Source organism: Dreissena polymorpha, chromosome 5 (assembly GCF_020536995.1).
Source record: "Dreissena polymorpha isolate Duluth1 chromosome 5, UMN_Dpol_1.0, whole genome shotgun sequence".
NCBI classification, from domain to species: domain Eukaryota; kingdom Metazoa; phylum Mollusca; class Bivalvia; order Myida; family Dreissenidae; genus Dreissena; species Dreissena polymorpha.
The window spans coordinates 100,930,240-100,956,416 of NC_068359.1; the positions used below are offsets into that span (position 1 = coordinate 100,930,240).

At 37.8% G+C, this 26,177-nt stretch overlaps 3 protein-coding genes across 4 annotated transcripts in view; 2 read left to right on the top strand and 1 right to left on the bottom strand.

Annotated features, from left to right (window-relative positions):
* The window catches only part of LOC127831768 (carboxypeptidase D-like), a 54,210-nt gene that overhangs the window by 14,198 nt on the left and 13,835 nt on the right, over positions 1-26,177 (bottom strand). Inside the window, exons 3-7 of one of the 2 annotated variants that reach the window (XM_052356809.1) lie at positions 24,401-24,573; positions 23,276-23,794; positions 22,448-22,600; positions 21,572-21,714; positions 18,621-21,069 (exon numbers count right to left, since the gene is read on the bottom strand). In XM_052356809.1, coding sequence (XP_052212769.1) covers positions 20,743-21,069; positions 21,572-21,714; positions 22,448-22,600; positions 23,276-23,432 — 780 coding nt within the window. In that variant the 5' untranslated portion in view covers positions 23,433-23,794; positions 24,401-24,573 and the 3' untranslated portion in view covers positions 18,621-20,742. Of the gene's footprint in view, positions 1-18,620; positions 21,070-21,571; positions 21,715-22,447; positions 22,601-23,275; positions 23,795-24,400; positions 24,574-26,177 lie in introns of those variants that run through there. The other variant, XM_052356810.1, reaches the window with a different exon arrangement.
* LOC127831514 (uncharacterized) lies at positions 5,749-8,655 on the top strand. Its single transcript, XM_052356498.1, has 5 exons — positions 5,749-6,030; positions 6,782-7,028; positions 7,497-7,606; positions 7,820-8,027; positions 8,255-8,655. Exons 1-5 carry the CDS (start codon positions 5,971-5,973, stop codon positions 8,653-8,655), a joined length of 1,026 nt encoding a protein of 341 aa, XP_052212458.1. The 5' UTR covers positions 5,749-5,970.
* On the top strand, positions 8,724-11,278 carry LOC127831766 (uncharacterized). Its single transcript, XM_052356808.1, has 2 exons — positions 8,724-9,633; positions 10,218-11,278. Exons 1-2 carry the CDS (start codon positions 9,552-9,554, stop codon positions 11,009-11,011), a joined length of 876 nt encoding a protein of 291 aa, XP_052212768.1. The 5' UTR covers positions 8,724-9,551; the 3' UTR covers positions 11,012-11,278.

The following is a 26,177-nucleotide window of genomic DNA, read 5'->3' on the forward strand; positions in this document are numbered from 1 at the left end:
GGGACTGTGAAAACAGTTCGAGCCATCCGATAATTCGAGCCAAGCGAGTTCGAGCCATCCGACAAAAGTTCATATAAATATATAGAAATAAAAAATCGGTGCTTCGAGGTGAGTTCGAGCCAACCGGAAATTCGAGCCAAGCGAGTTCGAGCCATCGGGTTTCGACTGTATACGAGTATAAGGCCAAACACGAATCAACCGTACGTATTTGAAATATTAATACGCGCGTTCTTCGAACAGACATGTATTGTTGTAGTGTTTTTTGGACATAGTTATTTGATTCGATTGTTAATAGTATCGTGAATCATCGCGCTCATGCTTAGTAAATTGGTTGCTGTGGTGGAATAATTCTTATTAAATTAATCATAACTAGTACCTATCATGGAATTATTGAACAAGAAATATCTTTAAAAAAGATATACGGCGTAAATAGTTTAATGAATGAGATCAAGTATAGCGAATGTCTTTTTCTGTGCAGTTCTTAGCTGCATCACACGCAGTACGGGATGTTACGGGGAGTTTTCGCGGCTTATTTTACATTATAACATATTGCTGGTCATAAACCTATAGATACAAAACAGAAAACCAAAAGAAGAATGGAAGTGAAATTTAAACATATGAGTCAACCGGCCACACGAGAAGTATCCGTATTTATAGGCGCGTTCTTCGAACAAACCTGTTTTAGTGGTTTGTCGGGCATTGCTATTTGATTCGATTATTAACAGTATCAATTATCATCGTGCTAATGCTTAAAGTGATATTATGGGCATTTTGCACTGTTGAATTGAGCTGAAAAGAATTAACAGGTCAAAATAGTTAGTTAAAATGTGGTTACTGATTAATTATCTGCAACTCACCTTGCTACCAGTTGTTTATAAAAATATATTTTATATTCGATATTCTTACGTGACCCACCCAGTCCTGTAAGCTGAAATGATCCGTAAAACAATTTCGTGTCTTTGTGTCGTATGAACAAATCTGCACTAAAACTAAATTTAAGTTCAACTCGTAAACGCATGATCAGTTGTCAAACGAAAGTACGGTTGATATTCAAATGCATTATTTTTCTCTTTCTGGTATATTGTTTTAGTATGATGATGCTGCATTAATTAATATAAGTGTATATGAAGTAGAAACATCAAAAATAATCAACGGTTGCGATAGACACCTATAAACTGTTACATGCTCATAATATCACTTTAGTACATTAGGCAATATGGACGAATAATTATTGTTAAATTTATCAACAATAATATTTATCATTGTATTGTTGAAAACACATTAAAGGGGCCTTTTCACAGATTTTGTCATTTTTTAACTTATTCATTAAATGCTTTATATCGATAAATGTAAACATTGAATCGTATAAGCTCCAGTAAAAAATCAAGAATAAAATTTAAAAAAGGAAAAGAATATTGCCCGGACCAGGTTTCGAACCAGTGACCCCTGGAGTCCTGCCAGAGTCCTGAAGTAAAAAAGCTTTAGCCTACTGAGCTATTCCGCCGAGTTCATATACATGAAGTTTTTTATACCTTTTATAAGCAATCTTCGTAGTTTCACAAAATTTAACGACAAAAACAGAACTCTCCAAATTATTCAATCGTTTCGCGTTGCAACGCTTTATAATTTTTAGGTTTTAAAATCGTCAAAAGATGCATATAATGGCTATATTAGACCATGGTAAATGTTCAGTATTACTGTTTCCTCACAAATATCATAACTGAAACGAAAATTTGCGAATCTGAAACAACTTTTTTCAATTTTGTCAATTTACCAAAGCGTGAAAAGATCCCTTTAAGAATCTATTATTTACATACCATAATTATATTGCTGAATATCTTCATTTAACATATTTCTGGTCTAAAGAAAATTCCAGGTCACCTAGTTCACGGATAGCGTCTTTACTATATAACGATTATTTTACTGGCCGCCAACTCCGGTGATGACCTGTATATAAACTCTGAATGTCCGCGAATTGACCCGATATACCTCGCGGGTTGAAATGCAATGCTTTAAAGTGAGGCCTCGCTTCCATTGCTCTTTATACTTTTACATGTTAACATGTTGACAGGAATAAGGAAGTAAGTACTAAATATGAGAACATAGCCTTTTAAGTATAAACGCTCTTGCGCTGGTAATACTCTGAAAATAAAAGGTGTACGCACAAACTGTATTGATGTCGAGAATTGAGTGTAAAACTGTTCTATCTATTAAGCCTTTTCATTCGAGATAAAATTGTTTCATACAGTAAAACAGTGTTACAAAGACGCGGATATGTTTCCAATGTTCTGGTGGTATACTCAAATCAGCCAATGGAATAAATGAAGTGTATTCATTCGTACCTAGCCGCGGGAAATTTTATTGGAATTTTATTGGACACTTACAAAGGTCAGGCTAAGGTGAAAAGCTGGCTTATGCAGCTTACGCCGAAAAACAATCCTTTATTGACATACCATTATTATATCGCCGAATATCTGCAATGAAGATATTTCCGGTCATGTTCACCGGGTTAACGCGATAGAGTTTATATAATGAGTCTTGTACAGACCGCGAACTGAACTTTATACCTTGCGAGATGGAATGCAATGCGTTAAATTGAGGTCACGGTTTAAAGCTTTATACTTTTACATAAAATGTTCGCTGTTTCGAAAACAATTTAACATAGTTTGGTAAAAACAAATATCAGGATATGGAACAACAATATTTATATGATCTAAAATATTCGTGATCACAGAATGCAATACGGTAGTAATAACTAAATATGAGAACGCAGCCTTTAAAAACAAACGCTGTGGCGCTGACAATCCTCTGAAAATAAAAGGTGCACGCACAAAGCGTATTGATGCCAAGAGTTGAGTGTAAAAATGTTCTATCTATCAAGCCTTTTCATTAGAGATACAATTGTTTCATGCTGAACACGCCCACCGCGATCTTCCTCTACTTCCTGCTTGGCGTCTTCAACATCGCAGCGTTCATGCATCCTCAGGTAGGGACTGCTGTTGTTGGTGGTGGTGTTAATTGTGATGATGCTGGTATTGATGGAAATAAAACGGATACTGCATAGTTGATAGTGATTCTGATGATCAAATTAAAGATAATGATACTAAGGAAAGGGAAGATAATGATACTAAGGAAAGGGAAGATGACGATGATGATATTGATTATCATTACTATTATGATCAGAGGGATTTTGCTTTCGATGTTGAGATTTTTGCGTGGGCGGAAATAATGATGCTGCTGCTGCTGCCGCTGATGATGATGATAACGATGGTAATGGTGATAAAGATTATGATTATGATGATGGTTATGGTTATCATGATGATGATGATGATTAAGCTTTTAAACAACAAAAAATAATTTCGCAAAGCAAACCTTATTTTCATCCGACGAATCAATACGCCTATATTTCATTGTTCTGTCTTCATACAGGAGTTCGTCTGTATCTTGCACGGCGCCCTCTACTTCCTGGCGGTGCCCTCGATGTCGATGTTGCTTATGATCTACTCCATCTGCAACATGCACGTGGTGTCCTGGGGCACGCGCGAGACCGCTACGGCAGCCGACCCGAAACGCTAAGCCCGCAAATATCCCGACAGTCGATTGCAGGTAGGTCGGGTGTCTCATTTGATGGATTTTGAGACGGATGTATGCCTTATATTGTGCCTAATTCTAATGTTTTGTTACTTCAGTTTATCTTAAGACTGATCCCATAAAAAACTCAAGCAACTCCCACACAAATGTTTACAGCAGTGTTTCAGATGACAAACGTCAATTGATATGTTCCCGAACGAATGTTTGCAAATGCAAATAGTATTTAAAAAGTGCACGCGTATTTATAAATAGTTCTTTATTACTGAGAATACTAGTATTTTCTTATATGCATGACGTTTTAATTCAGTAAATTTATTTTTAATGCGCTGCCAATGAATTTTCTATATATAAAAAAATCACTCAAAACTCCGTGTTGATAGACTACTTATTTGCATTTACTCTGCATACTACGACTCACGTAACCGATGTATATTTATGTTTTGCTTTCGATCTATCGATTTAATGACACTTAGCATACGGATTAAAGAGGGTTTTCACTATTTAAATGCCACTGCTTAATTCTTTTGGCTTGCTCTATCATTTCAAAAACGCAATTGAACCTGTTATAATGAAGTGTCAGCAAAGATTTTACGCCCGAAACGCCAAAAATGAAGAACGTTATTAAGGGTTTATAAGGGTTCATTGTCGAATAAACCGCAAATGTTGATCGTGAAAATATTTTTTTCCTCTCGTGAAAAGGCGCTACTCCAGAAATTCTCTTCATCCGACGCCGACGAGACAAGCGACTACAACTTCTCTTTCGGGAACCTCTTCCGCTGCGTCTGCTGCGCGCGTCCCCGACCGGACGCCACCGAGAGCAAGTTTGAGCTCGTGATCGACAAATTAGAGTCGCTTGAACGCGCTCTTGGCGGGAATCAGGTAACATGGAATTATAAATTCTCGAAGATTACAAGCGTGTGATGTCTAATCTTAGTGTTTTTCTAAATAATTTTATCAACTAAAATCATGGCATTCCTCTTGGTTACTTGACTTTCTTGATGCGATTGTTTATAATTATTGAGAACTTTATACACAAGGACTGTGCGCGGGTTTGACCGGGATATAAAGCGTCTTACATAATCATTTATGTCTTGTTCTGAGAAAACTGGGCTTAATTCATGTGCGTAAAGTGTCGTCCCAGATTAGCCTGTGCAGTCCGCACAAGCTAATCAGGGACGACACTTTCCGCTTTAATGGTATTTTTAGTTTCAAGGAAGTCCCTCCTTACCGAAAATCAAGTTTAGGCGGAAAGTGTCGTCCCTGATTAGCCTGTTCGGACTGCACTAGGACGACACTTTACGCACAAGCATTAAGCCCCGTTTTCTCATAACAAGACACAATTTTGAATGACAATCAAATACGATTTTAAGAATTCAGTTCAAGCTGCTTTACTTCAGAACAGAACCGTTAATAACATTTTACACTTCAAATTTAATAATGTTTAAAGGACATTGAAGATGTCACATAACAGCAAATGTTGCTAATAATAAGGATGAAACAAGCAAAGACATTAAACATGTCATTGAAACCACGGAAATAAAGATAGAGCGCTCTTCCAACTCTATAGCCAGAACAAGTTTTTCAATAACTGCATATTTAGAACATAATTATACACTTATTTAATATTTATATCAAATTTGTATAAATCAATGCAACAAAAAAATATTTAAAAGAAGAATGCACGTGGCGCTTACATTATATACATCACATGTTAATGGCAGCATCTAGAAAATGCTGCTAGAAGTGTCACCACTGACGATGGCGTAAGCGTGACGTTTGAGACAGTGGCGGAAAACGTCACAGACGGGCTGCGACGTCGGAAGGAAAGTTCGAAAAGCGTCTCGTCGACGCCCGATATCGCAGGCGGATTCGAAGGTACTTCGTTCATTTGTATTGTGTTTGCCTCGTTTACAGAACATAATGTTTTTTTAATTGTAAATGATGAAGATAATGATAGTGGTGCTTGCGGTGATGGTCATGATTGATGTTATCCTGAAAATGACATTAAATGTAAACCCCACAGTTTAAATAACACCATAAAACGTACGGGTGTAAGTTTCTTGTTTGCTAACGTTGATTACGCCGCTTCATTTATTTTTCTACAGTCATAAAGTCATATTAAAGTCGTTATTTCATAACCATGTTTGTGCTCGGTCCTAAGCAATAAATCCAGCGTTCAAGCAAACATTCGCGCCTTACGACGAAAATGCGCCAAACTGGCTGAACGACGACGGACTGGGTAATGGCCGAACGCGTTACCTTGGCAACGACGAGAAACTGTTCTGGAAGGACCTGATCAAGAAGTACCTACTTCCGCTTGAGAAAAACGAGGCTCAGCAGGCCAAAGTTCAGAACGACCTTCTAGAACTGAGGAACAAAATGAGTCTAATGTTCTTCACGCTGAATGGTTTTTTCATCGTTATTGTCTTCACGTTACAGGTAGGTTTTGTTTGGTTGTTGCTTTTTTTTCTTTGATATAAATATACTTTTCCGGAAATTCTTGAAAGTCAAATGTTGCAGGTTTGGTATGTGTTCTTACAACTGCACTAACTATTATTTTTAGTCATCTGTTACAAACAATCGGTTTCATTATATTAATCCCCTTCCATGCACTGCCTTAAGGGGTTTCCTAAACGGCAACATTAATATTGGTAAAACAGAGACGAATATTCATGGATGTTTTGGGCGTCATTCTTAGCGCATTTTTGTCATATCCCGTACGCGAATGAATTTCACACACGCGTTCGTGCATATTGTTTTACGTAAGCATGTAAAGCCACGATAATTTGTTAAATACCTGTTCTTCTCTTATTTGGTTCCAATCCATAATTTTTTGTTAATACACTATTGCTTTCCCATCTACAGCAAACACCCACGGGTATTTGTCTATTACTTCTCAAGACATGTTTCAAACATTCTTGTCTCACTTTTTTATCAACAAATTCCTAGATCTTGACATACAGAAAGGACCATGCACAACATTTCAAGTTGTGTCACGGTTAATAAGCATTTGATTAATATTGCTCTACCCGTGTCCTTGTATCGATTGTTTTTCTTCGATTCTTTTCTCATCTCCGATCTCCAGTACACAAACGCCATCAAGATAGGGAATGCATCCACATTTGATTAATAATGATGATTGTATTACAAGTATTAATAATAATAAGTATGTTCCATCTCCGATCTCCAGTACACGAACGCCATCAAGATGCGCAAGGGCATCAGCATCCCGCTGCCCTGCTACGCCAACAACGGGCGGCAGCTGACCCTGGAGCCCATCTCTCTCCTCTTCATGATCGTGTACGCTGTGGCGCTCGTCATCCAGTTCGTTTCCATGTTCTTCCACCGTCTCGGCACCGCGCTCCACATCATGAGCTCCACAGACATCAACTGTATGAAGCCCAACAACCGGGAGATCAACGCCATGGATATTGCCAGTAGGTTGCATTTAGTTGATATTAGTTGTATAATACAGACAAATGAAAGAAAAATAAATAATGACTCTATTATATGTTTTGTTAATACAAATACATTGCATACAAAAACAATAATATTTTTACTATTGATTTTTATACGCATTTATACGATGATAATAATGGCGATGATGACGACGACGACAACGACACTGTTGGTGATTTGAATGCTGCTGCTGACGATGAATATGATGATAGGCAGTTTTGTAAATCGGTATTAATGTTATGAATAGTGTTGTTCAAAGACTGTACCGTTCGATTAACGTATATAAAGTAAGTTCGCGCACAAAACACGCACGTGAATGGTATTAAGGATAAGTTGGTAGCCTTGCTCAACTTGGTACAACGAATGAAGGAAATGTTACATTTTATAAACGATTCATTTTTAAAATTTCTATATAAAACATGCACAAACTTGTTGTCGTTCTTCAGGTAAGATCGCGCTCGTGAAGGAGATGCAACAAATGGACGACGAGGACGACAAGATGTCCGTGACGACCACGTCGAGCAGCAACATTGACGACGACAGCAGCCTTACGCAGGTAAGAGTGGACGAAATTGAAACCCGATTAGACTATTAAAGTTGGAATTTTTAGTTTGTACCTGATTTCTTAAATTTGTTTTGATTTATGTTTAATGGACAGTCGTAGATTTGGTCATTAATCAAGTACGAAATAAAAGCAAACCAAAACAAATCTGTTCAAATTATAACACGTTAATATCATATTAATTCACTTAACCATCATTTTTTACAGGACGATTCCCCGAGACTGAAACGCCGAAAGACCGTCATCCGAATCACGAAGCGCCGAAAACAGAATCCGGGACCCAGTGGCGTTCCGGGCATTGAAGTTCCGGCGGGGCCGGGATACAACATGGGAAGCAAATTCATGAAGAATTTTATGGACCTCGTCAACGACCTACGCAACAAGCGAGTGAGCCAAACAAGCGAACATAGCGAAGGTGCTTCGTTTTGCTTTTTTCACTTTTAGCTTTAAATTTCAATTTCGTATTAATTTTACGTTAATAGCTAAAAGAATGTGAAGAATAACTGACCTGTTTCGATCATTTCAATGGACAAATTATTGTTTTCAAGATAAAAGTGTTGTGCAGAAAAGCATGTATGTTGTTTATTTCAAAAATCTGTTTTATCCTGGGATTATGCAACTTGTATAACCATTTTTGTGCAGACTTTTATTGCAATATCCACGTGCTCAGCCAGCCGCGTAGTAGCGATGCGGATACGAAGAGCGACAGCTTGCTGGATACGTATGAAGATGTGGTAGTCGCGATGCGACCTAAGTCGGACGCGTCCGCTGCTAGTAAGACTTCGGGTAGAGTTTTAAAGTCGAATAAATTATCAGCCGAAGTTCGACCGTTTTCGACCAATAAAACACCGCGCATCAGAGAGGACGATGCGCGCGCAAACTCTATCGAGTCGGAATCGGAAGCATCCGACAATTCCGGGTCTAATTCGCGAGCGCCCTCTGTGACTTTCAATAACCACCCGGAGTTCATATCGAATTTCAGAGAGGCTCAGAGCGTTAGTGTTCCGGCTCCGAATGATGTATTTATTGACGAAAGTGGATGACGTAAACTGGCAAAATATCGTACCTGTGTAAACTAATTAAATGTACATAAAGTTAAACTACTTTTCGTGAGGGATTTTTTAGCGTTGTAACGAACTTCATTTATTTTGTCTTGCAGGTCGAGCAAACAATTTTAAGTGAGTGCATGCACAGTTTTGACGAATATTAGCAATATTACCTTTTATGTAAAGTAGTAATTACGGTTTCAAAACATATGCGTTATATGGAGTTGTATTAAAACAGTTTGTGCCTGTCTTTCACATGAATATGCGTGTACGTTTTGTAAATCAAATGGTTCGTGTTTTCGCCCCTCCCCTACAAAACACCTTTCTTGCAATAGTTAATCCGTATGAGTGTCTTTGTCTTATAGATTAATTTGTCCTCGCGAAAAAAACATTTATGGAAAGTATCCATTCAGAGGAAAGAAACCCATTTGCAAGCGATTTGTATAAACATCGTATTTCAAAATTCAATGTGTGATACATGTCCGCTTAGTGTCTTCCCATGTAATTCGCAACCGCGTTCTTTCGTTCCCATATATTTTGTACCCGCTTTCATTTATGAGCGTGTTTGTCAGGATACTCTGATATTAATTGTAGTTTAGCTGCCTATATAAGTTATGTAAACATATTACAAGTAGTTCAAGGAACAGTCGTAGATTTGGTCATTAATCAAGTACGAAATAAAAGCAAACAAAAACAAATCTGTTCGCATTATAACACGTTAATATCATATTAATTCACTTAACCATCATTTTTTACAGGACGATTCCCCGAGTCTGAAACGCCGAAAGACCGTCATCAGAATCACGAAGCGCCGAAAACAGAATCAGGGACCCAGTGGCGTTTCGGGCATTGAAGTTCCGGCGGGGCCGGGAGACAACCTGGGAAGCAAATTCATGAAGAATTTTATGGACCTCGTCAACGACCTACGCAACAAGCGAGTGAGCCAAACAAGCGAACATAGCGAAGGTGCTTCCGGTAAAGTTTTGCTTTTTTCACTTTGAGCCTTAAATTTCAATTTCGTATAAATTTTACGTTAATAGCTAAAAGAATGTGAAGAATAACTGACCTGTTTCGATTATTTCAATGGTACAAGTTATTGTTTTCAAGATAAAAGTGTTGTGCAGAAAAGCATGTATGTTGTTTATTTCAAAAATCTGTTTAATCCTGGGATTATGCAACTTTTATAACCATTTTTGTGCAGACTTTTATTGCAATATAGTAAAAGTAAACTTAAGCTAATCCTGTTTAAACGATTTAAATGATATTATAATTATCGGGTAATTTGACGAAACGATATAATGAATCAATTGCAACGGAGCTGCGGGGAACTTTTTTTATGATAAAATGTTTCTTTTTTACCAGAAAAGCAACGGATGATTTTTTGTTGTATCAAAAAGCATGATGTTGAAAAGTCACCGCATAAGGAATTAGTACTGTTTTACAATCGATATAATGAAAGCCTTTGACTGTTTTTAGCGTTCAAACATACATCTGTTGGCTGTTGAACTTTATTATCTATATATATTTATATAAATTATATATTAAATCTTATTTTTTAGGTAAGTTCGGTCGCCGGAAGGGAAGCAGCGGCAACAAACGAAAGAGCAAGAAGGCTATGCGCGCAACCAACTCGATACAGAACGACAAGCGAATTGTGCTCAGCAAGGCGGAGGCCATTGAGACGAAACTCCAGAAGATTAACCGCCGACATGGGGCGGAGGGCACGACCGGCAAGGTTGACACGTGGCTACATCTCGTTCGCGATTTGCTGACACAGTCTCGGATGAGCCTGAACACGAAAGGCGAAGAGGAGAAGCGCAGCTCGCTTCCTTGGCGGAACCGCCTTAGTCGCTCCAATTCCATCGATGCGATGCCGAAAGACGATGTGAAGCTTAAGAGTCTTCCGAAGCGCGGCAGCTATGGCGGCTCGTCAACGTTGAACATAATTGCCGACAGCGAGGAGCCGGATGTCCACGTGCTCAGCCAGCCGCGTAGTAGCGATGCGGATACGAAGAGAGACAGCTTGTTGGATACGTATAAAGATGTGGTAGTCGCGATGCGACCTAAGTCGGACGCGTCCGCTGCTTGTAAGACTTCGGGTAGAGATTTAAAGTCGAATAAATTATCGGCGGAAGTTCGACCGTTTTCGACCAATAAAACACCGCGCATCAGGGAGGACGATGCGCGCGCAAACTCTATCGAGTCGGAATCGGAAGCATCCGACAATTCCGGGTCTAATTCGCAAGCGCCCTCTGTGACTTTCAACGACCACCCGGAGTTCATATCGAATTTCAGAGAGGCTCAGAGCGTTAGTGTTTCGGCTCCGAATGATGTATTTATTGACGAAAGTTGATGACGTAATCTGGCAAAATATCGTACTTGTGTAAACTAATTAAATGTACATTAAGTTAAACTACTTTTCGTGAGGGATTCTTTAGCGTTGTAACGAACTTCATTTATTTTGTCTTGCAGGTCAAGCAAACAATTTTAAGTGAGTGCATGCACAGTTTTGACGAATATTAGCAATATAACCTTTTATGTAAAGTAGTAATTACGGTTTCAAAACATATGCGTTATATGGAGTTGTATTAAAACAGTTTGTGCCTGTCTTTCACATGAATATGCGTGTACGTTTTGTAAATCAAATGGTTCGTGTTTTCGCCCCTCCCCTACAAAAACACCTTTCTTGCAATAGTTAATCCGTATGAGTGTCTTTGTCTTATAGATTTATTTGTCCTTGCGAAAAAAAAAAATTTATGGAAAGTATCCATTCAAAGGAAAGAAACCCAATTGCAAGCGATTTGTATAAACAACGTACATATTTCAAAATTCAATGTGTGATACATGTCCGCTTAGTGTCTTCCCATGTAATTCGAAACCGCGTTCTTTCGTTCCCATATATTTTGTACCCGCTTTCATTTATGAGCGTGTTTGTCAGTATACTCTGATATTAATTGTAGTTTAGCTGCCTATATAAGTTATGTAAACATATTACAAGTAGTTCAATGAACTTGTATTTATGTATGTTGTTACAGTTAAATGTTAAGATTTCGCTGCGGTCTATTTAACAATTACTATATTTAGAGTAACAATAAGTTTAAAATGGCATCGATCCCTCAAAGCATTTTACACAATATCTGTTCAGAAATGTAATCTAATTAATATTGTTTACAGATTTGTTTACCAACAAAAATAATACATTAGATGCATACAAATAATTTGTTTTTATAATTCATTAATGTAAAACTTTCAAATAAAAACACACTTTTCTATGATACGGATACTTATATAAAGAGATTTTTTTAGGAAAATAACACTAGTAAATATATATATTGTTGTAAATGTCAATATGTTCTAGCTCTGTTATGGAGTTAGCTTAGGTTTTCAAAAACAACTTCAACACTTTTATTATGTTCCCGTAATGTGCTATTATATCATATACTGGATATTCAGGATACTTTCCCGGCAATTTCATCCTTTTGTCTGGTACTTTATGTCCTTACATCGACATTACCTACTTAATTTTAATCCCACAAAAACATGGTCATGCATTCTATTTAATACATATAAAAGTGTAACATTCGTGCCTTATTTGATCATGTTAGATACCTACATGCGTAGCAATGACATACAAATGTTTTATGGCATGACTGTCCCTTAGAGGGACCTTTTTACGTTTTGGTATATTGACAACATTGAAAAAAATGTTTCAGATAAACAAATTGTCGTTGTAGTTATGATATTTTTGAGAAAACAGTAAAACTGAATATGTACTATGCCCTCAAATATCCATTATATACATCTTTTGACGATTTAAAAACCTGAAAATTATAAAGCGTTGCAACGCGAAACGATTGAATAATTTTGAGAATTCTGTTGTTGTCGTTATTTTTGTGACACTACGAGGATTGCTTATATACAGTATAAAATACATCATGCACTGTATGAACACCGATGACCGAGTGGTCTAAGCGTTAGACTTTTACTTCAGGGGTCAGTGGTTCGAGCCCAGTTGAGGGTTACTTTTATCTTTCTTTAATGTTGTTCTTATTTTTACTGGAGATTTACATAAATCAATATGAAGCATTTAATGACTAACTTCAATACATGCCAAAATGTGTGAAAAGGTCCCTTTAACATTGCCCAATGACTCTGGCAAATTTGTGTGGTTTTGAATGGAGCAAAACTCAGTTTAGTTTTTGTCATTGAATATATGTATTAATTCAAAATCGCTTATATTTGCTTGAAGAATGAGTGTAATGTCTTGATTAAAGGTGTGTAATATCTTGGAGAATGTGTGTAATGTCTTGATTAAAGGTGTGTAATGTCTTGAAGAATGTGTGTAATGTCTTGAAGAATGTGTGTAATGTCTTTAAGAATGTGTGTAATGTCTTGAAGAATGTGCTTAATGTCTTGATTAAAGGTGTGTAATGTCTTGAAGAATGTGTGTAATGTCTTGATTAAAGGTGTGTAATGTCTTGAAGAATGTGTGTAATGTCTTGATTAAAGGTGTGTAATGTCTTGATTAAAGGTGTGTAATGCCTTGGAGAATGTGTGTAATGTCTTGAAGAATGTGTTTACTCTTGAAGAATGAGTGTAATGTCTTAACTTATGTGTGTTATGTCTTAAAGAATGTGTGTTATGTTGATCATTTCGCATTGAATTTTTTCTCTCTCCAAATTACATAAAACAGCATGTACATTATTTTTTCCGTATAATGCTTGTTTGATTGCCCGTAAATGTTTATCATGTGTGATACAATATTGGATATTTTGTTGTAAAATATACATGGATGTATTTATATATAAATGTACACAAATTATGTTAAATACAAGAGTATTACATGGCTAATAAATGTATCTGAACAACTTGTATTTGCAAATTATTTTATCATAAAAAAACAACATCACTTTGCAACACCAGATTCATTTTTCTTGCAAGGGATTTCAGGCCCTGACCACTTCAATAATATAATGTTCATTCCGGCAAAGACATTCGGAAAAGTGTTTCTTACCAGACATTTCCTTCGTCCAAGGCCCGTAACTTCGTAAAAATAAATGGACCGCAACGAAACTCAGATAATATATGTTAGACGTGTAGGTAGACTCACTCACCAAAAAATCAATCAAGCGTTCAGGAGAAAGAATCCGGAAAACTTTTATTCTAGTGAAAAATGGAATGTCCAGACCCGATCACTTCCCCAAAAATCAACCAACAGGAACAAAGTTCGAACCTGATTTTTTTTCATGCAGGTAGAATCATACTTTAAATGTCAGGCTGATTACTTGACTCTTTTGTGAAAAAACTCGTTAAACGGAACGCCTGACGGACGGACGGAAAACGGACGGACGGTTATTACGACCGCTTTATGCATGTCTCTACTGAGGCCATACAACAACAACAAGATGGTAATATTGTATTGTAAGAAACTTTATTTTATAAATCGTGCAATGTACTACAAAGCATTGTCGGACCGTATTTGGTACAAAAACGAATATGGTACAAGTTTGTACCATAATCGGCCGAATATGGTACAACTGTCTAATTGTACCATATACGTATCTGCAGTTTTGGGGTAAAATGCCTGACCGAATATGGTACAAACTTGTACCATATTCGGATGAAAAATGTACCACATTCGTTCCGAATATGATACACACTCATCATCGTAATCATCATCATCATCATCGTTATCTCATCATCATCATCATCATCATCATCATCGTTATCTCATCATCATCATCATCATCATCATCATCATCATCATCATCATCATCATCATCATCATCATCATCATCATCATCATCACATCAATTATCAACACCCCAATGATCATCATCGTTGTTATCTTTACCAACACCACCATCATCATCACCATCAAAACCAACATCATCATATCCATTATCATGATCGTAATGGTGATCACAAAAGTTTTTTTTGTGATGATGATGACAGCGATGTTTTCGGTCGATAATGAGGATGTTGTGATGATGATGACGACGATGAGAATATCATCATCATCATCGGCCAATAAACATCGCCATCATCATCATCACAAATATTTTGTTATCATCATCATCATTATCATCATCGTCGGCCGATAAACATCGCCGTCATCATCATCTAAAAACTTATCATCATCATTATAACCATCATCATCGTCCGATAAACATCGCTGTCATCATCATCCCAAAACGTTTGTTATCATCATCATCATCATCATTATCATCATCATCATCATCATCACCACAATCATCAAACCCCAATCATCATAACCACTGTCATCATCATCACCACCACCATCATCATCACAATTTTTTTACCATCATCATCATCACAAATGTTTTGTCATCATCATCATCACATATTCATTTTACATTTTGTATTTTATAATTTGTTTCATTCAAGAGATTCAACAAACTTGTACTTTTTTCATTTATTGGTATACTGACAGGATTTTTCAAAGTAATATTGAAGAACATAGAACAGCATTTAAATTTTAATCCAACTGTAGCATTTTGACAAGACATAATATACATATATACATTCATTTTAGTAGCAGCCAAAATATCCCAAATGTGCTTCGTAAAAAGTTACCAGTAAATGAGCAAATGACAACAAATTTCCGGTAGAAGAACATAATCATCAATCACAAAAATAACATAACAGGTTTCCAAACACCGATATACATGTATATTTCACCTGTAATGTCTGTACATGACATCTATGATATCATACCAACCGATTCCACTAACACGCAAACGCAGCCATGCGTTTGCCCATTTTGGCCCCTTGATGATTTCTTTTATTGCCGAAATAAGACCGCTGTTTCTGCCCGCTCTTGTTAATAGGAAACGAACGCTAACAGGATTTCTGTTACTAGTATCTAGTCCAATATCCGGCCGAATGTAAATTCTAGGTGTTTGCAAACTCATTGACCTTATTAAATCTCTAAAGGGTTTGCCGACCTTCGCCAACACAAACTGGATTGACGGGTTTGATTGTATGCAGAACTTAAAAATTTCAACTTGAATGTGAAGTGGTAACATCAGAAATGGAAAAGTCGTTCGCTTCTGTGCCCTCCTATTGTTTATCATATCTTGAAGCTCTTTCAGGGCTGAACACACAGAGACGTCACCGTTGTCGCCAGAGTCACCGTTGTCGCCGGAGTCACCGTTGTCGCCAGACGCAGCGTTGTCGCCGGAGTCACCGTTGTCGCCGGAGTCACCGTTGTCGCTGGAGTCACCGTTGTCGCCGGAGTCACCGTTGTCGCCAGACGCAGCGTTGTCGCCGGAGTCACCGTTGTCGCCGGAGTCACCGTTGTCGCTGGAGTCACCGTTGTCGCCGGAGTCACCGTTGTCGCAAGAGTCACCGTTGTCGCCAGACGCAGCGTTGTCGCCAGATGCAGTGTTGTCGTCAGACGCAGCGTTGTCGCCGGAGTCACCGTTGTCGCCAGACGCAGCGTTGTCGCCGGAGTCACCGTTGTCGCCGGAGTCACCGTTGTCGCTGGAGTCACCGTTGTCGCCGGAGTCACCGTTGTCGCAAGAGTCACCGTTGTCGCCAGACGCAGCGTTGTCGCCAGATGCAGTGTTGTCGCCAGACGCAGCGGTGTCGCCGGAGTCACCGTTGTCGCCAGAGTCACCGTTGTCGCCAGACGCAGCGTTGTCGCCTGACGCAGCGTTGTCGCCAGACGCAGCGCTGTCGCCAGAGTCACCGTTGTCATACGACTGTTCTAAGCGTGATATTATGTCCTTGTACACGCGTTGATTGATACGGATACTAACGTAATGCATGCCAAATCCTTCTGGGAAATACCCCAATGCAATTGTTCCAACATCACCATCGAACTTTCCATCTGCTGACACAATTGATGAGTGTTCTAGTCCTCGGGTAGAAACTACCAGGCACTGCAAATTATATTCTCTCATAAGTGCAATGAGCGTGAGGTTGTCGCCGTATGTCCCATTCTTAGACATATTCTTAACGTATTCATCAAATGTTTCATCATAGACAAAAGTTTCATAGAAATATCTGTTTTCTACAATGTGATGGACTGCTTCCTTACGTAAAGCATCTACGTCTTTGTATATACCAATTTTACCAAGTTGATGCGATATAGCAGCAAATTGACAATTTCCATCCGGATTTGGGTCCATGGCAATATTCACCCCATCCAACAACTGCAGATTTTCATGGTGTGTTAAAACATGATAGTACTTAGTTCTGTGATTTTGTTTCTCTGAGCGGTTCTGTTTTAATGAATGTTTTTTAATTTTTCGTTGTTTCTCTAACGCAACAGTTAGGCTAGTCATGTTTTCGACCCCAACCGATTTGCTTACGAATCCAAGTTCGGGTTTGTTCGGTACTTGAAATGACACGATATAAACACCATTTCGTTTTACTTTTTCTACCTTGCCTTCGATAACATATCTTTTGGTTGGCACCCTGGATTTTCGAAAGGGATAGCGAATTAATACTGTCTCTCCTACTTTGTACTTGCTTGGGGAAGTTGCGTTTTTCAACAGCGACCTGTAAGCCTTTTTATTTGCTCGCCGTATGGTTTTCTTTATTTCACGAGAACTATGACGTTCTTTGGTAAAAACATGACTTCTTCCGTAGTAGGCTTCAAAGGGCGTGAGACCCCCAAGAACTCGTTTGAAACTTGTGTTTATGGCATAGGCTAAATCTTGAAGCCCTTCGACCCAGTTAAATCCACGTTTACTTTTTGTTGCAAATAGAATCTTGGCCTTTATAACACTGTTTGACCTTTCACACTTGCCCTGTGATTGAGGATGATACGGCCTACTATTGATCATTTTGATGTTGTACTTGTTCAACAAAAGTTTCATACTAGGGCCTTTAAATTCCAGTCCGTTGTCACATTGGATGATGTCAGGGGCAAGGTTAACCATCAACACGTCCTCTAATGCCTTTGCAACTTCACGCGAACTCTTCGTTTTCAGGGGTTTTGGCATAACGTACCTAGAATAAACGTCCACGACTTGTAGAATATAACTGTATGTGGACCCCTTGTAGCTAACACTTTGATTTTTCATGTTAATTATGTCAATCTGCCATCTTTTGCCTGGTTCCTCTTCTGTAATTGTCTTTGGCTTTGGCTTGTTTGTAAATCTCGGATACTTCTCATGGTAATACTTGCTATTGTACAGTATTTCAAGGATAGCTTGTTCCGAGAACCCCGTGTAATTTACTTTCAGTTTGTTGTAAATAACCCTTGCTCCACATCCTTTGTTTTCCATGAACATCTTCTCAACAAATCTAGGAAGATCTTCTTTCACAAGGACTTGCTTTCCGCCACACAATAAAGAACCCCGGTCACCAAGCTCGAAGTCCTTACGTTTTATAATCATGGCCAAACAATTATTCTCTTCAGGTGTCCGTTTCTTCACAGGGACATCGAACGATCCGTTTAAACATCTGACAATAATGTCGTACTTCGACCTGGGCAAGCACCCTAATTGCTTCCTTTTTTTCCTAATTGCTTCCTTCATCTGAAATAATATAATAAGTTATTATACATTTATACTTCATTAGTTAATAGAGCTTGTATTGAACACCGCGTGTCGAAAACGAATGTCTCACGACATGAGCTGAGCTAAAATCACTCGTCTGATAGCTCCGCTAAAATTTACAATCCGAACTTCCGGGCAATATGCGCAATGAAAGTAGCAAGTACTTCATGTAAAGTTTCATTGAAATCCAACCGAATTCAAATTCAGGGGAAAAATAGCGGGCAAACTTATGGCGGTCAACGGACAAACGGTCTGTAGAAACCAATGCTACGTGGATGGAAGGGATATAAAGAAGGGGCCCTGGGGGCCTAGGTCGCTCACCAGAAGTCACGACTAGGCAGGGTTCGAAGGTCAAAGACCTATAAACTCCATAAAATTTAAAATGTTCAAATCTACAGATTACAGGAGCTCGATCTGATTTTGGTGGAAAATACACTTTCGAAAAAATGACTGTAGCTTAAATATTTTAGCAGTTTAGGAGTTACGCACCCGGAAGGAATGCCACGGACAATTGGATAGACGGACGGACAACTGCAAATGCACTCTGAGGGGGGGGGGCATAAAACATAAAAATCAATGCATGTTAAAACATCAATGCATATTAAGACAACTGAAAATTAAAATTATGTACAGTACTTACTGTCAAGAATTCTTTTGAAGTTTGAAGAAAGTTTGGATTTCAATTCTTTCTAGTCGAAAATCACAACTTTTCTTGCCGACCGCCAAGTCAAATATGGTTACTGACTTCTGAGTAAGACTCGTGTGCAAAATTCCCGCCTTTTTATCAAAGAAAAAATCGGAAACTTCAAAGCTTTGTCGGCTTCTCAGCAATATGACGTCGGAACGACAAATCAACTTTACAAAGTAATGTTTAGGAATACAGTCACACCTGTCTAAAGCAGCCAGTCAAACATCCTTATTTTTGGAGAGATATATTCATTTAAAAGAGCTCAAAATCTCTTAAATCGGATTTTGGTGAAAATACACTTTCGAAAAAAAAAGTTTTAAAAATTTGAAAATTGCTATTAATGATCTCCACGAAAGTATCTGGCCCGCCCGGGAATCGAACCCAGGCCGCCTGCGTGCCAATCTGACGCGCAACCGACTGAGCTAGCCGGCGAAACAGTTACACAACCAGCAAAATCCATGTAAAGTGTGGTTAGGTTAGCTGTTTCTGTTACTGCTAGTTACGACGACGACGACGACGACGACGACGACGACGATGATGATGATGATGATGATGATGATGATACTTTTGTCACTTCCAATATTAGGTTAATACAATGTATTTGAGTTTGAAAAAAAGTTTACACATCGGCAGACTATTTCATTTATTAAGAAATACATAATTTATGTACCATATACGTAGGCCATTTTCATTTTTATGAGTTTTTTTGGTATGTACCAAATACGTTTTGGCGAGCATAGAAAAACTTATTCCAACCGAATATGGTTCAATGTTTGTACCATATTCGGTCGAAAATTGTACCATCTTCGGTCCGAGTATGGTACATTTGTACCATATTCGGCCGAATATGGTACAAATGTACCATATTCGTTTTTGTACCAAATACGGTCCGACAAAGCATTAGGGGGCTATTTTAAGATGGTGGTGTTTGTGAAGAATGTCATTTAATGAATTTAATGTCAAATCTGTATTTGGACTAGTTTAAAAAATATAATAGCACGGAATAATGCCCTTGTTAGGTTATATCAAAGTAAAAGCTATTGCGTTGCGCATGTACCATGCAAGCTTTCAAAATTTGAAGAGTAGTTTAAATGTTATGTCGGTTATACTTGTTTCCGTTATATTATCGATGAAAAGCGTTGCATTTCCGATTTCGATTGATGACTGTCTATAAACGACCATAATGTGTTAGCCTTGATGACTGTCTATAAACGACCATAATGTGTTAGCCTTGATGACTGTCTATAAACGACCATACTGTTTTAGCCTTGATGACTGTCTATACACGACCTTACTGTGTTAGCCTTTTCTTAATCAGGAGTATTATGTTGCAGTAATATACTATAATATAATGCATACATTCTTTTTTGACGTGTTCTTTTCTTACTCTGATCGTGTTTTTTTTTTAAATCTGGGACTGGTTAATAGTTATGCAACTATGTTTCGTACAATACAAGCTGATTTTTACAAATAAACAATTACATAAACACAAGTACGATACAAAACTGATACACCCAGCCAAATACAATTACACTTTCCGCCTAGTCTGAATGTTTGTTTTGAAGAGGCCTTATTTAAAACGAAAAAAAAAATCAAGAAAAGCTGAAAATATCGTCAATGATTGCCTGTCCGGACTCAAGAAAATGATCTTGGACGAGAACATTTAAACAATTTTGAGGATGCATGTAACATTACAGAGCTATTACTTGACGAGCTATGATATGTTTTCTCGGTTTTGCTGATATATATAAGATTCATGCAATAAATCTCATGAAATTAGTTTTTAAGATTTAAGAAGGATCAAGCTTACAAAAAGTAATGTTTATATTGTTAGCGGAAGATAAAATGTTTCTGTTAGCGGCCTTAATACATTAATGAACGCAATACCACATAAAACGTAGCTATAATTGACAAAGAGGATGCGCATTGAAGCGCGTTGTTCGAGGGACCGCGTTTGTTGGTTTCATTTACAGTATCAGTTTTGTTGGCGTCAACAGTTTGAGGTTGAGTTTCAAGTGTGGTAGATTCAACAGGCATGGTTGTTTCAGTTTCAGTTTTCGCGTCCACAGCTTCAGTTTCAGTTTCATTTGAAGTTTCAAGTTTGTCAAGGTCCAAAGTGACGTCAACGCGTGTGACGACGCCTGTCGACACGATGAACTTTTCGGTCCTCTTGTGGTTCTTGTAACTGACCTGCAATGATAAACAGAGCCCATGTTTATTATCATATTAATCCGAACACAGCATGTCATAAGACAGGAAAACTATTTGTTATCACAGAAAAGGTAATAACGCACACCTGCTTGGTTTTAACCTTTTAATCTTAGCTCGATTACATCGAAAGCCCACAGCTTATTGAATCGCTTTTGAGTCGGTTCCATGGTAGAAACAACTACTTAGCGTCTTTAAAAGAGATCTGAAGATATCTCACACAGTTTTAATCCAACATGTGACAACCCGGTCGCTAGGTGGATACCATATCCATTTAGTAACGGTGACGCAAGATTTTGTTGGCTTGAGCTATTGTGGCTATATCTCCTCTGAACTGAAGTAAGTCTATAGTCATCAAACAATTAAAAACAACACATTCATGATGTATGGGTTCATGTGCATGTTTTGAAACCGTTTTATTATGATAAATAAAACACGTTACCGAATCTATATGATATTTGAATCATGCAAACTAAAGACTCACATTCAAAGTATATGTGCCTGGCATGAGGAGTCGGAAGTACTGGCCGCCATGTTTAGACCTGAATGTCGGGAATGCTCGTCCTTTAAGGCTTAACACAGCGCCATTTAACGGGTTGTTTTGGTCCCGAATGTATCCCTTTACACCTAGAAATGAAATCTCGAAATAAAAAACACGAATATTTATCGTTATGTACAGTACAAAGTAAAAGTTGTTTCTAGCCCATTAACCTTTTAAACTCGGAATACAAGTGAAAATGGAAAATGCAAACAGTAAAACAGTTCAGTCTGTCATCAATATTTTAAGCAGAGGGGGTAATTTTGTGACAAACTAGATGGCAACGTCAATGCCCAGACAGATGTTTTTCGCCGTTGTACACCCTTTATTTCTTGTATTAATTGTTACTATGCCGCTCACTTTCCAGCAATATCGACAAGAAAGTTATAAACGTTCATATTATATTAATATTCGCTCTTTATTTCGATTTTACTCGCTGAGAAATTTCTTAGCGGCTGACACAATTACAGATCCTTTGTAGAAAAATTCGCAGCGAGTAAAGTCGAAATAGAGAGCAAATATTTAAACGAAATAAACGCAAATCGATTTCCTACTGATATGGTTTAAAAATGCATTTAAACAATTAACACAAGTAATAAAGGGTATTACGCAGAGCAAAATACCTCGGATAATAATCTTGTCATGAGCGTCGCCATCTTGTTTGTCACGTGATTAGCCCCTCTGTTATGGCCAAAAAGAAAGCCTTTAAACTTCAATATATTAAGAAAGGTGCTTAAAATTATTTTGATTTTCTAAGGAACTACAAGCTGATCAAAATTCGTATCTGAGTAGTTAACGGTTAAAGTGGTCTTCATGTCTTACCCATGTGAGCCAACAAAAGGTAGTTGACCAATGCGTCTTTGTTCTCCACCCAATAATCGGGGAGAGATGAGGCATTCGGAAAATGGCAGCAGGAAAATTCTATTGTGATTTCAAATATGCCTTCAGCAAGGTAGTTGTAGTCCTGCATGCTTCCTGCAATGGACTCGCAACTTACAATTCAAGTTTACTGCATGATTGGATACAAATGTATAGGAGTTTACACTGCATTTCACGGTATTTAAGTCATGTACGCATCGTTCTGGGAAAACTGTGCTTACTGCATGTTCTTAAAGTGTCCTCCCAGATTAGCCTGTGCAGTCCACAATGGTCCACCGACTTTCAGCATAAAATGAGTTTCCATAAAATTGGATTAAAATGGTAACTTGTTAGTGTGAAAAATACGCGTTAAAATGGCAGCTACATGATTTTTAAGACAATAGGTCAAAGATGATTCATGCTTGAAAGAACCTACTACAGGCAGTCCGATAACGTACATAATTATTAGAGAGCACCGTGCCAAAGTTATGTTAAGATGCTTTTTACTACACGGAACGTCTACCTTAAGGGATGGTGGCTACGGGTAAATTTGACTGTTGCACTTTTATTATTTTCTGTTTCAATCCCTTTTGATATGCGCATGTTGATCTAGAAATTGAACGCCGTCTTCCCTCCCAAGAAACCAGGCCACCAACTGAATGATGGTAAGTAAATGCGTTCTCAATATATAGCGCGGAAACGAAATGGTCTACGGACTGACCTTCCAACCGAGCGAAAGACAACCGGCTCAAAGAAATAGTTGTATGCTTTCTATGTTACTTTTATAGTTACCTAACACAGAATACCAATCGGCTCCGTTTGAAATGCCATTCTTAAAGTACTTCTCAAGGTACTGGCCGCATTCGTTGCCACCTGTTTTAGCCAAAGTGTGGTGTGACCTTGCATAGGTCAGAGCTAAATACTGGAAAGTGTCGTCATCCACCGTCATCGACGGTCCGGCATTATGTAGATAGCGGTCTTAAAATAAATTTAACGTAAGGCATTTAAATCAAGCAATTGCAACTAATTCTATGCATTAATGAACAAATATAATTCAATGAATGTCTCATTTTCTTTTATTGCGTTGTGTGTATAAGTCATCAAGGGTTAAACGACATACGACCTGAGAGATAAAAGTGGTAGGGGTAGCTTGCAACAAAATGACCGGAGTGCAAGTTGGCAGAGAGTACAAAATTGTAGTCGTCCAGCCAGTCTATCACGTGCTGCGTTTCGGGTTGGACGGGTATGATTTGCCCGTCGTGAACTAAATCGGGGAAGTTTCTGTTCAAGTTCACCCAGTTGGCGTTGTATCTGAATAGGAACGGACATAGTTAACACATGATCGGACATAGTTAACACATGATCGGAGTTTCCGGAAAAAAAATCCCAAAACTTACTGATAATATCCGTCCCAATAACTTTTTATATCACATTTTTACGTGTTCGCAAGCATTTTCTTTTATCTGACTAAGTGGATTCGTTGCCTATATGACAAAGCTGCGAAATCGGTCGCATGTATCGTAGTGATAAAGGATCTGACACAATTTGATGAAAATTATGATACGTGACTCCACGCGTTAATTTTGGCGAACACAAACGATCACGTTACGCGAATGTGTGCTTTTATGAGATTGAAGCCAATGGCGCTGCATTAAATATATTAACCTTGCTCCGGGAAAATCGAGCTTAATGCATGTGCGTAAAGGGTCGTCCCGGATTACCCTGTTAAGTCCGCACAGGCTAAAACGGAACGACATGTTTCGCTGTTATGGTATTTTTCGTTGAAAAGAAGTCACTTCTAAGCAAACATCCAGTTAATCCGGAAAATGTCGTCCCCGATTAGCCTGTGCGGTCTGCACATGCATTAACGAGGCTCATATATATAAACTATTATCTCCTGTTTAGTCATACACCTACCTGCCTAAGGTATCCTCGCATTGACCCTCAACTGATTTGCTGTAACCATCGGGGTTCATTGACGGCATGATATGCACAGTGGTCGTGTTAAGGAATTGAGTCAGGGTCAAATTTGTGCCGTATGACGTCACGTACAGGTTAATCAAGTGCAGCAACACCTCCCGACTTACGACCTTAGCAATATAACGGAAGACATACTACATTATATACTTATTCTTAACTTTTTCGCGGCACAAAACATAACTTAACAATTTAAACTTTATTGACTAGTTCTTTGTTTTAATCCCATTTCCAAAATTTTGTCGAAGTCATACACGACCGTAAATCACGGGCGCCACGACTTTTTTGCGATGCATTAATAAATGAGCAAATGGTTCTTCCTAGGTGGCGCTACGGACCAGATGTTGTGAAATGTCACGGATAATTCTTCAAGGTGATTTGTTGTCATATGTTTTTTCAACATATTTCGCATTATTTTAAAAATCGGGCAATGTAGTGCGACTCAACGAAGATTATTTCATCCACCAATGTACAGAAACATACAATCCCAAACAATTTGGAAACGTGGAAGCCTTTATAACTTGCGGCGTGGTGGAGTTTTATAAAGCAAATCGATGTATTTTGCCTGTGTGAAGAGCGAATTTCAACCCGATTAAATCGGGGACATCAACGATTGCGTTCAACATATAGTAGTTGCTGCATTAACACATACATCTGGGTTTGCAGATCTAATACTTAATTTTGTATTTTCCAAAAGAGATGGAGCCAATGCCAATGATGTAGCGCTAATGACAGGAGGCGGTGTCAATGCACGATATGTGAATCATCACATGACTTACATTTGATAGATAATGTTCCATTTCCATATTTTCATTTCAGAACATATACACATTCTATAAAAAAATGTAAATATATTAATATATAAGTAACCGACTATATTAAGAAGTCAATAACCCGAGAAAAACTTATTGTACGAAATAAACCCAAAATATGTAATAGTCAATAAATCCAATAGCTGAATTCTCAAAATTCTCAACATAATTTTTAAAAACAAATGTGTTTATACAGCTACTTAATTCACGAAATATTTAACAAGACGTTACTTCTGCTTGAAACGGTTATTTTTGTACCCTATTACAATATCTTAATTCACTAAAAGGTAAAGGTCAACGAACCTTAAGGATGTTCGATCGTTTCGTGATTTTTAAAAAAATATCCAGAATGCTATAATTTTTTGTAGGGTGATTAATGGATATGTATCTGAAGTAAATATCAAATAAAAAAGGGGGGTCACCGTGAATAATTTTGAGATATTGACGGTTTTTAAATGCCATGTGCGTTTGAGAAAAGGTCATTTTTGCGGGGCATAAAATTCGGGGTACGGTAAAACGTTTGTGTGTAAAACATTTAAAATGGACTAGCAGTATTGAGATTGTATTAGATCAGCAACTGTAACGTTTGTATTATCATACTGAACACATTTAAAACCAAAAATATTGGAAATGGTAAAAAGTAATGAGACATAAGTATGACTAGTTTTTTGTTTGTTTTGAACTTTTTATTGCACAGTTCAAAAATCGATGACATACAATACAGATACAAATTTCTGTTGATGTAATTTTTATATTCATTTGAAGTTCTCAATAATTAAAGTAAACTAGCTTAGCATAAAAATGAAGCAAAGAAATTCATAGGTCACCGTGGATTTTTTTTGGCTACAGACCTTTTAATATGGACTTAATTTCAAAAATATAATTACTCACATTGTAATAGTAAT

Excerpts from the sequence above, each read along its gene's own strand:
- LOC127831514 (XM_052356498.1), top strand. The coding sequence starts at position 5,971 with ATGAGTCTAATGTTCTTCACGCTGAATGGTTTTTTCATCGTTATTGTC. Across the intron at positions 7,607-7,819 it reads ACGACAGCAGCCTTACGCAG|GACGATTCCCCGAGACTGAA; the intron begins GTAAGAGTGGAC and ends CATTTTTTACAG. Across the intron at positions 8,028-8,254 it reads AACAAGCGAACATAGCGAAG|ACTTTTATTGCAATATCCAC; the intron begins GTGCTTCGTTTT and ends ATTTTTGTGCAG.
- LOC127831766 (XM_052356808.1), top strand. The coding sequence starts at position 9,552 with ATGAAGAATTTTATGGACCTCGTCAACGACCTACGCAACAAGCGAGTG. Across the intron at positions 9,634-10,217 it reads ACATAGCGAAGGTGCTTCCG|GTAAGTTCGGTCGCCGGAAG; the intron begins GTAAAGTTTTGC and ends CTTATTTTTTAG.